We start from the raw sequence: 12,748 nt of genomic DNA, 5'->3' as shown, positions 1-12,748 counted from the left end.
CAATTAGATGTCGAAACGGTTTCCGATTTGTCTAATTTTTTGTAAGGATGATCTATGAATGAAGACCTAAAAAATAGATGGTTTGAATCATTGAAAAAAATTGTAGAAAAGCTCAAATAAAATTATTTGAGGGATCCCTCAATAGAAGGGGACTGATATATATATATATATATATATATTATGTTCAACAATAGATGAAACAAAAACAAATAAATAGCTTCATTGGATTCTTAGGTGGTCTTGGCGTGTTCTTCTTTTGGATCTAGGGTTGTTCCAATGGTGTGATGTGAAGGGGCTGAAGAAAAACATGAGCAGAACACGTTAAAACAACAAAATTTTGAAATCGAATTTTATACACAAGATCGAGGGTGAGATAAAGAGCAGTAAACTGGATCTATGGAGAAAAGATCACCTCATCTCCCAATACACAAGACAAGAACCAAAGTGGCTGAGTCGCCCACCAACATCTTAATTGAAGTTGTGAGAACGTGAGAAGGTGGTGAGAATATGAGAGGGGAGGAAAAAAGACTTGAAGAAAACATGTGAGAGGAGCACACACAGAGGAAAAGAAAGCGCAGAACAATGGCCTATCTAGATGGAGCCGAGCCGACTGGTGGCAGTTGGCTTTCTCCATTTTGGGACTGATAAGAGACTCACTTTAAGTAAAAGTATATTAACCAGAAAAACGTATTGGACACCAATGTCTGTACCACCGCTCTGCAACAAGCACTGTGGTGTTATTAGTTTCCAGAAAATATTCATAACACACTAATATGAATTTGTATCTAAATGATCATTAGTTAATGGTTGTTTTTCTAGTAGTGATTAAAGACTAGTAAACATGCCATTAGATCATTGATCAAGTTCATTTTCACTAGAACTTGGGGTTCCAAAAGTAAAATAATTTGCATGACAACATAAGTTTGATCAAGAATCTATACTTCAAATTCAAGTAATACTCATATTTGGGTATTTGGTCACCTAATGTCCAGAAAATGCACAAAGTTGGTCAATAAGCTTGTTTAGGGCTTCATGGGATGAGCCACCTTCTTGAACTGCACGCCAAGCAACTCTTCCCAAGGCTTGTGCTCTCTCCCTTGCATCCCTTCCTTTCTCTCCTTCCATCAACTCTCTCACACCTTCACAAATTGCCTGCCTTGATACCTCAATCCCTGAACCCAAATCATCATGGGACTTTCTAATCCCAAGTCCAGCCCCAAGCCCTTCAGCAACAAGCTTAGCATTCAAAGACTGTTCGGCAATCATAGGCCAAGCCAAAATGGGCACACCTGCAGATATACTTTCAATCACCGAGTTCCACCCGCAATGACTAAAAAACCCTCCGATCGCTCGGTGTGACAGTATTCGTTGTTGGTCCACCCTTTCCCTTACGATCAGTCCTTTACCTTCAAAGTATTCAATATCGACGTTAATTTGAGAGTCCGATAAAAATATCGAGAAAATATTGATACTGAGATAAATTATAAAAATAATTAGCTTACCTTAATTTTTTTGTCTTAATAAAAAATAAATAAAGCTTACCTTCTAACCTCTCTTCTAGTCCATTAGGTGGAGACCAAGTGGTTGACCGCACCACCAATAGAAATGGAACCAAAGCCTCCTCCAAGCCCAAACACACTTGATCAAGTTGAGCATCTGATAAATCTGCTTGTGTTCCAAATGAAACGTAGAGCACAGAGCCCAGAGTGACTTGATCATTGAGAAATTGGATCAACTTGTTGGGTTGGTTCTGGCTGATGGGTTTGTTGATTCCTTCAACTTTGTCATACAAGAAAAGAGGCCCCAAGCACCAAGCCCTAGCTCCATTTTCATAGAAAGTTTCAAATGATGAAACCGTGCCGCTTTCTATCTCCTCAAAGCTGTTCACCACAACCCCCCAGCTGTTACAGTCAGCTTGCCCCACATCAGACATGAACTGGAAAAACGGGTCGTTTTGATCAGTTGCTTGAATGAGCTGAGCTGGTAATTCAGAGACACTCAGATCAAAGGGAAGCTCGAGGCCTGGCAATTCTATTGGGTCCAAAACTGACTCTGCTTTTGTGTGTGGCATGTGCACACACACAGATTTGCATATGGCCATTGACAAGACACACATGCCATGAAAAACCAATCTAGGCACCCCAAAAGCTTGGCATGAAGACAGAGTCCAGCCCAAGAAGAAATCTGAAATGACACAGATGGGAAGTGATTTGGACACGATCATGCCTTGGAGGACTTGTTCAAAGGGTTTTTGGAGCTGTTTGGTGGCCATGAGGAATGGGAATAAGAACTCCATGGATGGAAGTTGGGAGGTGTTTTCTGTGCCTTGAGGCAAGCCATGAATGATGGGAAATGGGATCTCAACGAGTCCGATGTTCGGGTGGTTTTCTGTGTCTTTGCCAATTGATTTTGCGTTGGCTGGAGTTGTGATGATGGTGACTTTGATGTTGCGGTGGGAAAGAGCTTTGGAGAGGTCTAGTAATGGAAGAGTGTGGCCTTGAGCCATGAAAGGGAAGATAACAACATGGGGAGCCTGTGGGGATGCCATTGTTTGATCTGTAATTCTGTATGTGTGGAGTTGCTTGTAAATATAATGTCTCTGCTTATATACACGTACATGTATAATCAATTGAGTTTAAGACTATGCATGCACATATGTATATATATGGAAACAATATCCTCATGATACGCTAATTGAAAGTAGATTTCGTTGCCAAATTTGTAAGTCAACATGTTACATATACTACAAGGGATGACGAACTCAAATAATGTGATAACTACAATAATTCATCTATTGTATAATTCAACGAAATTATATTGTTACGTAGTATCATCAATCCATTTAGAGCTTCTTTTCTTCTTCTTTTTTTGGTCAGGAACTATATAATATATAGCTTTCGGTTATCAAAAGATATGTCATCAGTTTCAAGTGTTGGGAGTGGCTACTCAAGAGGCAAACAATCTCATTTATGTAACTAACCCATTTAGATTATAACATGTATATATTTATTAATATTATATTTTAAATTATAAATTTAGCACTCATTGATCATATTATATATAACACATCTGTAACATCATCATAAACAGAAATTTCTCAATCCAGATCCTCTATATGAAAAGTTGGAAGCAATCCTCACGTACATAATACATTGTCCGATCGGATGCCCTCGATCGATCGATCGAATGGACAATTCAAGATAGGCAGATTTCCAAGTCAAAATAAAATAGTAAACGAATAACTACAACAATAATTCATGCTTAGGTGAATGGGAAATAAATACTATTTTACAGTTGCTGCATGAGCCCACTACTATAAAACTTGTGGGCTACCAATCTATATGTCCAAGGCATTGGTGCGGGGTTTTTACGTAAGGGTCCACATCAATGACTGATCGTTTTCTCACAAATTCACGTAAGATATGATAACGTAATCAATAAAAAAAAGGTTTTAAAAAAAACCCAAGTATAGCCCGAGAAGCTATACGATTTAATTATAATAGTATTTTATTTGTAGGGATGCATAATCATTCATCTGTTAAATGCATGTAGAGAAGCATTTTGTATTTGATACGACATAGGATTTTAAGACATGACATGCTTTTGCTTATGCTTCACTTTTCAAACAACACTTTACATGAAGATAACCTTCTCTCTACCATACCCATAAATCTTTGTTTGAAATTTATAATTTTGTATTAAAAAAAAACATGTCTTAGATATGAAACATACATATATACATGTATTGTACGTTTGCTTTTAAAAAAACGTGTATTTTCTAAACTACTTTTATTGATAAATGAAATTCAAGGAAATAAAATTTAAAGCAAAATGAAGAACCCAACAGTATAGCCACACGGCTACACTATTTACTAAATTTTTTTTTTAATAAACACAAGTATCGCTGCACGGCTATACTATTTATTAGAAAAATATTTAAAGAAGTATAGTCGCGCGGCTTTATTATTTATTACAAAAAATTTAAAATCTTTAGTACAAAGGCACAGCTATATTATTTATTTAAAAAAGTTATTAAAAAAAAACCTACACATAGCCGCGCGGCTATACTATTTATTAGAAAATTTAAAAAAAATGAAGTATAGCCGCATGGCTATACAATATTAACAAAATTTTAAAAAACTGAAATTAGAGTATAACTGCAAGGTTATAGTATTTATTAAACAAATCTTCAGTATACCCACGCGGCTATACTATTTAATTATAATAGTATTTTATATGAAGATGGATACATTCATCTGTTAAAGGTTGAAGAATCCACAAGTAGATATTCTTCCATGAGAATATTTGCATAAACAATAGTTTCATTGGATTCTTAGGTGGTCTTGGCATATTCTTTTGGATGTACGTTGCTTCAATGGTGTGAAGTGAAGGGGCTGAAGAAAAAGATGAATCGAACACGTTAATGAAATTTTGAAATTGAATTTTATATAAAATAATTATAAAAATCAAAATTTCTTACAGAATATTTTGCCTTGGCTAGATGGAGAGAATGTGTGGCAGTGATGGAGAGAATGTTGACGTGACTTGTGGATATTGACTTACTTTCCTTCCACACCAAGAATTCCTATTATAATTGTAATTGATTTACTTTAATTCATGATTTCCTACTGTAAATAGATTTAGGAATTTATTATTTAATTGCCCATTTAGGTTTCGTTGTATTATAAATATGACCTCCTACAAGGAGAAGAATACACAGAAAATTCCAACAAACAAATATTCTCTCACAGTTTTCATATTTTAGCATGGTATTAGAGCGGTGATCTTGGAATTACTAACTCTAGTTTCAAAACCCCGCCGCCGCTATGGAGGTTAATGATTTTTTCAATCCTCATGGAGGTAGCATCACCGACTCCTTCTCTCCTTTTCAACCAACCATAGCTGAGTTGAGTGCCCAGATGGCTCAGCTCCTATAAATGCAGACTTTAGCCCCGAATTTGATCCTGAATCAGGATCCTATTTTGATGACCCCGAACCCGATCCGAAATCAGAATCCTATTTTGACAACCCTGAACCCGACCTCGACTATGATTACGACGACCCCGACCCCGACCTCGACTCAAGACGACCTCGACCCTCACTCCGATGATGACCCCGACCGAATTTGTCTCGATTCGGACCACGACCACGATTTTGACTCGACTCGGCCCCGACTCAGAGCTTAGATCCTGATCCGAATTCTTGCTCAACATGTATCTTATGCATTTTTCGTTGTACAGATTATGACTTCTCGACTAACGACCCCGACACATGGACCAGATTGAGCATATTGTGGTAATCCGAGATCCACTCGTGAGACTTGTTTTAAATTGCATGGCTACCCCGGTTGGTGGGCTACTCTTAAAGATCGAAGACAATGCAATATGACTAGTAATGGTATTGGTTATGGATTCCATACTTCCGATAAGATTGATTCCAAGAGTTGGATAATTGATTCCGGTGCAACTGATCATATGACATTTGATCCTGATGATTTTCTGAATACTACACAATCTCGACGAACCTGTATTGCAAATGTCAATGACGTTACTTATCCTATGACGGGGGCTGGTACTGTTGCATTCTCATCCTCTCACACACTATCTAATACTTTACTTGTTCCATTTTTATCCACTGAATTGTTGTCAGTTAGTCAGCTTACTGAACAATTGAATTGTTGTGTACTCATTTACTCGAGTTTTTGTTTGCTTCAGGATATTCACACTAAGGAGATTCTTGGTTGTGGTACTAAGAAAGGGGGTTATATTATGACGATAACTTCAACCCCAGCGTGGCTAACAGTGTGACATATCCCTTTGATAGCAAACAAAAGCAAATATGGTTGTGGCACCGTCGATTAGGACATCTGTCTTTTAGTTCTATGAAGCATCTTATACCAGATTTATTCTCAGGTTTCAAGGACTCTGACTTCACATGTGATACTTGTATTTTGGCCAAGAGTCACCGTGTGCCCTACCTGTTGAGTACGAACAAGTGTACTACTCAATTTACGTTAATTCACTCTGATGTTTGGGGACCTTCCCTTACCACTGCTCCTTCTGGTATTCGATGGTTTGTCACATTCATAGATGATTGTACACAAATGACATGGCTTTATTTGCTCAATAATAAAAACGAAGTGTTTTCCCATTTTCAATCCTTCCACAAACAGATGAAAACTCAGTTTTATACTCAAATCCAGATTCTTTGCTCAGACAATGGTGGAGAATTTGTCAATCATAACTTTCAGACTTACTTCTAACAACATGGAATTATCCATGAGACGACTTGTCCTCAAGCATTGCAACAAAATGGTGTTGCTGAATGAAAAAATCGACATCTTCTTGAAACCGCCTGAGCACTTCTGATTGGCGCTCATGTTCCTCGCTATCACTGGGATGATGTTATTGTCACCGCAGTTCACCTGATCAACCGCATGTCTTCTGGTGTATTGACTTTTAAAACTCCCTTACAGATGCTTGTGCAATACGGACCTCTGCCCTCTGTTTTGGTACTAACGCCTCAAATCTTTAGATGTGTGACTTTCGTTCATCTCCACAAAAATCAACGTAGCAAACTTGATCCCTGTGCGCTTCGTTGTGTTTTTGTAGGTTATGCCACTCATCGAAAGGTTACCGCTGTTATCACCCTTCTACCCGACGTATCTATGTCACTTTGGATGTAACCTTTCGGAATCTGAGCTGGTCTTCCATGACCTATTATCCAATTCTACGCTTCAGTGGGAGATACTGAGTGAAGAGCGAATGGAGCAACTTGTAAAACGAAGAAATTCTCCTCTGTACGAAAATGATCGATCGTCCCGAGTCTGGAGCACGAGATTACTCTCTGCCAAAAAGCGATCAATCGCCCATTTATAGCGATCAATTGTCTGACCCACCTGATCCATGTGAAGATATTTCTGATCCGAGTCTCATACCTACAGACAATACATAACAACAAGATGAAGACTCCCCTTCTAACTCAACAGTACCAACAGACCAATCTCCTGAGAATATTCTTGAGGTAATTACTCCTACTAGACTTGTACATTTAGAGGATAATTATTGGATATCAATTACCTTCCAGGCAAAATCGTGAAGCCACCAAATCGTTATTCACCTGATATTGGCAAGACATCCAAGTATCCAATTGCAAATCATGTATCTATTGAGAAGCTGTGAGAACCACTCAAGGCTTTTGTGCACCAGTTGTCTGCTATCCATATTTCAACTAAGATCTCTGAAACATTGAAAGATCCTAAGTAGGTTCAAGCTATAAAAGAGGATATGAAAGCTCTTGAGAAAAATCAGACTTGGACATTGGAGACTATACCATGAGGAAAAAAGACTATCGGATGTAGATGAGTATTTACTATAAAACACAATGCAGATGGATTTATCGAGTGATACAATGGAGGACTTGTGGCAAAAGGGAACACACAGACCTATGGTATAGACTATGAAGAAACATTTGCTCCAGTTGCAAAGTTAAAAACTATCAGAGTCTTATTGTCCCTTGCAGCTAATTTGGATTGGCCACTACATGTAAAGAATGTGTTTCTACATGGCGAACTCACGGAAGAGGTGTACATAGACAAATACTACTCAGACTGGAACAGTTTGCAGGTTACGAAAAGCATTGTATGGATTGAAACAGTCATCATGTGCTTGGTTTGAACGGTTCACCATGGCAATGAAGAACAATGGTTTCAAACAATGTAACTCAGATCATACTCCATTCTTGAAACATCAGAAAGGGAAGGTAACAACATTAATAATATATATTGATGATATGATTATTACTGGGAATGATAAACAGGAAATATCACAGCTACAAGACTATTTCGCTACGGAGTTTGAGATGAAGGATCTAGGTGGATTCAAGTATTTCTTGGGAATTGAGGTGGCTCAATCGCAGCAAGACATATTTCTCTCTCAAAGGAAATATGTCTTAGACTTGTTGACAGACACATGAATGCTAAATTGCAAACATGCAGACACTCCTATTATTCAGAATCACCATTTTGGAGAATATCATGATCAAGTTCCAACTAACAAAGAAAGATATCAAAGCTTAGTGGGAAGATTGATCTATTTGTCACATACTCGACCAGATATTGCTTATGAGGTGGGCGTTGTCAGTCAATTTATGCACTTTCCAAGTGAAGACCACATGAATGCAGTTCTTCGGATACTTAAATATTTGAAATCTGCACCTGAAAAAGGACTTGTGTTCTCAAAGCATGGTCATATAAATATTGATGGTTATTCAGATGCAGATTGGGTAGGTAATGTAACTGATAAAAAAATCCACATAGGGTTATTTCACATTCGTGAAAGGTAATTTGGTGACATGGAGAAGTAAGAAACAGAATGTAGTAGCTCTATCCAGTGCAGAAGCCGAGTTCAGAGGCATGACTAAAGGGATTTGTGAACTTTTTTAGTTAAGAAAGTTGCTTACTGAACTTGGGTATAAACCTACATCCACAATGAATCTCTTTTGTGACAACAAGGCTGCTATAGCCATTGCACAAAATCCGGTTCAGCATCATACTAAACATGTTGAGGTGGATCGACACTTCATCAAACAAAAGCTTGAGGCTAAAGTGTTTCAGTTTCTATTTGTGAAATCCGAGGATCAATTTGACAAAGGCGATTTGCAGTAAAGCATTCCACAATTCACTGGATCAGTTAGGCATTGACGACATCTATGCACCAACGTGAGGGGGAGTGTTGGCGTAACTTGTGAATATTTACTTATTTTCCTTATACACCAAGAATTCCTATTATTATTATAATTGATTTACTTTAATTCATAATTTCCTACTGTAAATAGATTTAGGAATTTATTATTTATTTGTCCATTCATGCTTCGTTGTATTATAAATATGACTTCCTATGAAGAATACACAGAAAATTCCCACAAACAAATATTCTCACATAGTTTTCATATTTTAGCAGAGAATATCCAAGGAGAGCTAGAGAGTAGTAAACTGAATCTATGGAGAAAAGATCACCTCATCTCCCAATACACAAGACAAGACAAGAACCAAAGTGACTGTCAGAAACCAACCCACGAACATCTTAATTGAAGTTGTGAGAACGTGAGAAGGTGGTGAGAATGTGAGAGAGGAGGAAAAAAGACTTGAAGAAAACATGTGAGAGGAGCACACATAGAGGAAAATAAAGCGAAGAAAGGAGAACTTAGATGAGAAGATGGATCAGAGAGCAGTAAACTGGATCTATGGAGAAAAGATCACCTCATCTCCCAATACACAAGACAAGAACCAAAGTGACTGTCAGAAACCAACCCACCAACATCTTAATTGAAGTTGTGATAACGTGAGAAGGTGGTGAGAATATGAGAGAAGAGGAAAAAAGACTTGAAGAAAACATGTGAGAGGAGCACACATAGAGTAAAATAAAGTGAAGAAAGGAGAACTTAGATGAGAAGATGGATCAAGTTTTGGGGAAAGAAAAGATAAAGCAACGAGAAGGTGGACTTGTCTAGGAGACTGCACCAATATCTGTTTTTTCTCATACGAAATTCATAGCATTTCAAAATATCTCTTTCTTTTTTTATCTCTACAAAGTATTTAAAATATCTCTTTCTATTAGCTGGAAAAGAATAATAATAAACAAAGCCCTAAATTTAATTTTGCCCTTTTAGCTTTTTAATTTTCAAAAAATATTCAAAACAGACTAATATGAATTTGTATCTAAATAATCAGTAGTTAATGGCTGTTTTTTTAGTAGTGATTAAAGACTAGTAAACATGCCATTAGATCATTGATCAAGTTCATTTTCATTGGAACTTTGTACGACAACATAAGTTTGATCAAGAATCTATACTTCATATTCAAGTAAGTACTCAACATAACTAATGGAGATTTTATCAAAAATAGTAAAAAAATTACTTAAAATTGCATGCTTAACCACTTATTATAATTCACGGGAATGAAAATTAATTATTAATTAATTAATTAATCTATTCATTATGTGGAGGATTACTCACCATTGGTGATCAACATGCACGTAGTCAGATTCAAGAATATTAAGCATATGGTTAACAAGAAAGACACGATTCATTGAGAAATTAGTAGTCCTATGTACTCTGTTGATGTAAGGGCAATGCCGAATAATTTTAAAAATTACCATAAAAATAATTAATTGTGTATATTTAATGTGTACTATATAATACTAGAGATACTAATTTATTATATCAATTTTTGGACACCAAATGATGTACCAATGTGAAAAAGAAATCGAAACTATGCTAACCATTTAACCACATCTTCAATTTTTCTAGAGGATAATCATATTTGGGTCTTTGGTCAACTATTGACTAGAAAATGCACAAAGTTGGTCAATAAACTTGTTGAGGGCTTGATGGGATGAGCCACCTTCTTGAACCGCACGCCAAGCAACTCTTCCCAATGCTTGTGCTCTCTCCCTTGCATCCCTTCCCTTCTCTCCTTCCATTAACTCTCTCACACCTTCACAAATTGCCTGCCTTGATACCTCAATCCTTGAACCCAAATCATCATGGGACTTTCTAATCCCAAGTCCAGCCCCAAGCCCTTCAGCAACAAGCTTAGCATTCAAAGACTGCTCGGCAATCATAGGCCAAGCCAAAATGGGCACACCTGCAGATATACTTTCAATCACCGAGTTCCACCCACAATGACTAAAAAATTCCCCCAACCGCTCGGTGTGATAATATTCGTCGTTGGTCCACCCATTCCTTTACTATCATTCCCTTACCTTCAAGGTATTCAATATCGACATTAATTATCGAGTATCTAATAAAAACATCTACAAAATATTGATACTGCGATAAATTATAAAAACAATTAGCTTTACCTTATTTTTTTTGTCTTTAAAAAAAAAAAAACAAAACAATTAGCTTACCTTTTAACCTCTCTTCTAGTCCATTGGGTGGAGACCAAGTGGTTGACCGCACCACCAATAGAAATGGAACCAAAGCCTCCTCCAAGCCCAAACCCACTTGATCAAGTTGAGCATCTGACAAGTCTGCTTGTGTTCCAAATGAGACGTAGAGCACAGAGCCCAGAGTGACTTGATCATTGAGAAATTGGATCAACTTGTTGGGTTGGTTCTGGCTGATGGGTTTGTTGATCCCTTCAACTCTGTCATACAAGAAAAGAGGCCCCAAGCACCAAGCCCTAGCTCCATTTTCATAGAAAGTTTCAAATGATGAAACGGTGCCGCTTTCTATCTCCTCAAAGCTGTTCACCACAACCCCCCAGCTGTTACAGTCAGCTTGCCCCGCATCAGACATGAACTGGAAAAACGGGTCGTTTTGATCAGTTGCTTGAATGAGCTGAGCTGGTAATTCAGAGACACTCAGATCAAAGGGAAGCTCGAGGCCTGGCAAGTCTATTGGGTCCAAAACTGACTTTGCTTTTGTGTGTGGCATGTGTGCACACACAGATTTGCATATGGCCATTGACAAGACACACATGCCATGAAAAACCAATCTAGGCACCCCAAAAGCTTGGCATGAAGACAGAGTCCAGCCCAAGAAGAAATCTGAAATGACACAGATGGGAAGTGATTTGGACACGCTCATGCCTTGGAGGACTTGTTCAAATGGTTTTTGGAGCTGTTTGGTGGCCATGAGGAAAGGGAAGAAGAACTCCATGGATGGAAGTTGGGAAGTGTTTTCTGTGCCTTGAGGCAAGCCATGAATGATGGGAAATGGGATCTCAACGAGTCCGATGTTCGGGTGGTTTTCTGTGTCTTTGCCAATTGATTTTGCGTTGGCTGGAGTTGTGATGATGGTGACTTTGATGTTGCGGTGGGAAAGAGCTTTGGAGAGGTCTAGTAATGGAAGAGTGTGGCCTTGAGCCATGAAAGGGAAGATAACAACATGGGGAGCCTGTGGGGATGCCATTGTTTGATCTGTAGTTCTGTATGTGTGGAGGTGCTTGTATATATAATGTCTCTGCTTATAATATGTATATATTTATTAATCTTAAAAGTATAAATTTATCATTCATTGATCATATTATATATAACACATCTGTAAGATCATAAATAGAAATTTCTCAATCCAGATCCTCTATATGAGAGGTTGGAAGCAATTCTCATGTACATTGTCGGATCGAATGCCCTCGATGGAACGTACAAGACGAAAGGGGCAGATTTCCAAGTCAACATAAGATGGTAAACGAATACTGCAACAGCAATTAACGCTTAGGTGAAGGGGAAATAAATACTATTCCACAATTGCCGCATGAACCCGCTACCATAAAACTTGTGGAGTACCAATCTATATGTCCAAGGCATTGGTATGGGGTTTTTACGTAAGGGTCCGCATCAATGACTGGTCTTTCTTTCTAAGATATGATAACATAATCAATAAAATAAAATAAAAAGTATACTACGTCTAATTTAAAATACTCACATTTGACATTGAGATCTATTCAATTTCACATAATTTTTTTTTATTTATCTATATGTTATTTTCCTCATTATGTGCCTAGGCAAGTAGGAAATGTTATCTTGTAAATTGTCTTATTTATGTTGTTTGACTGTGTGTTTAGATCACCGGTCAAAGTTTATTTTCACTAGAACTTCAAGTCTCAAAATTTGTCTGACAACATAAGTTCACTCGAGAATATATACACTTCTCATTCAAGTAATACTCAACATAACTATGACTGAAATTCACAATATGACAACATAAGATAACATTTTTCGTACTTAACCACAGATAATTATTT

The 12,748-nt window shown here is 37.5% G+C and overlaps 1 protein-coding gene and 1 pseudogene across 2 annotated transcripts; both read right to left on the bottom strand.

Moving 5' to 3' along the window:
* Positions 1-981: 981 nt before the first annotated feature.
* On the bottom strand, positions 982-2,607 carry LOC103320152 (putative UDP-glucosyl transferase 73B6). The gene is made up of 2 exons (XM_008221784.2): positions 1,543-2,607; positions 982-1,406 (listed from the first exon to the last, which is right to left on the bottom strand). The coding sequence occupies exons 1-2, from the start codon at positions 2,546-2,548 to the stop codon at positions 982-984; spliced, it is 1,431 nt and encodes a 476-aa protein (XP_008220006.2). The 5' UTR covers positions 2,549-2,607.
* A 7,568-nt stretch (positions 2,608-10,175) lies between these two features.
* Positions 10,176-11,961, bottom strand: LOC103320109 (UDP-glycosyltransferase 73B4-like; annotated as a pseudogene). The gene is made up of 2 exons (XR_016124784.1): positions 10,911-11,961; positions 10,176-10,763 (listed from the first exon to the last, which is right to left on the bottom strand). The product of XR_016124784.1 is annotated as a UDP-glycosyltransferase 73B4-like (transcript).
* Positions 11,962-12,748: the final 787 nt, after the last annotated feature.

This window comes from Prunus mume, linkage group LG2, assembly GCF_029339155.1.
Source record: "Prunus mume cultivar Tortuosa linkage group LG2, ASM2933915v1, whole genome shotgun sequence".
Classification (NCBI taxonomy): Eukaryota; Viridiplantae; Streptophyta; class Magnoliopsida; order Rosales; family Rosaceae; genus Prunus; species Prunus mume.
The sequence above is the reverse complement of the archived record's forward strand: the minus strand, read 5'-3'. Positions and strand labels throughout refer to the sequence as shown.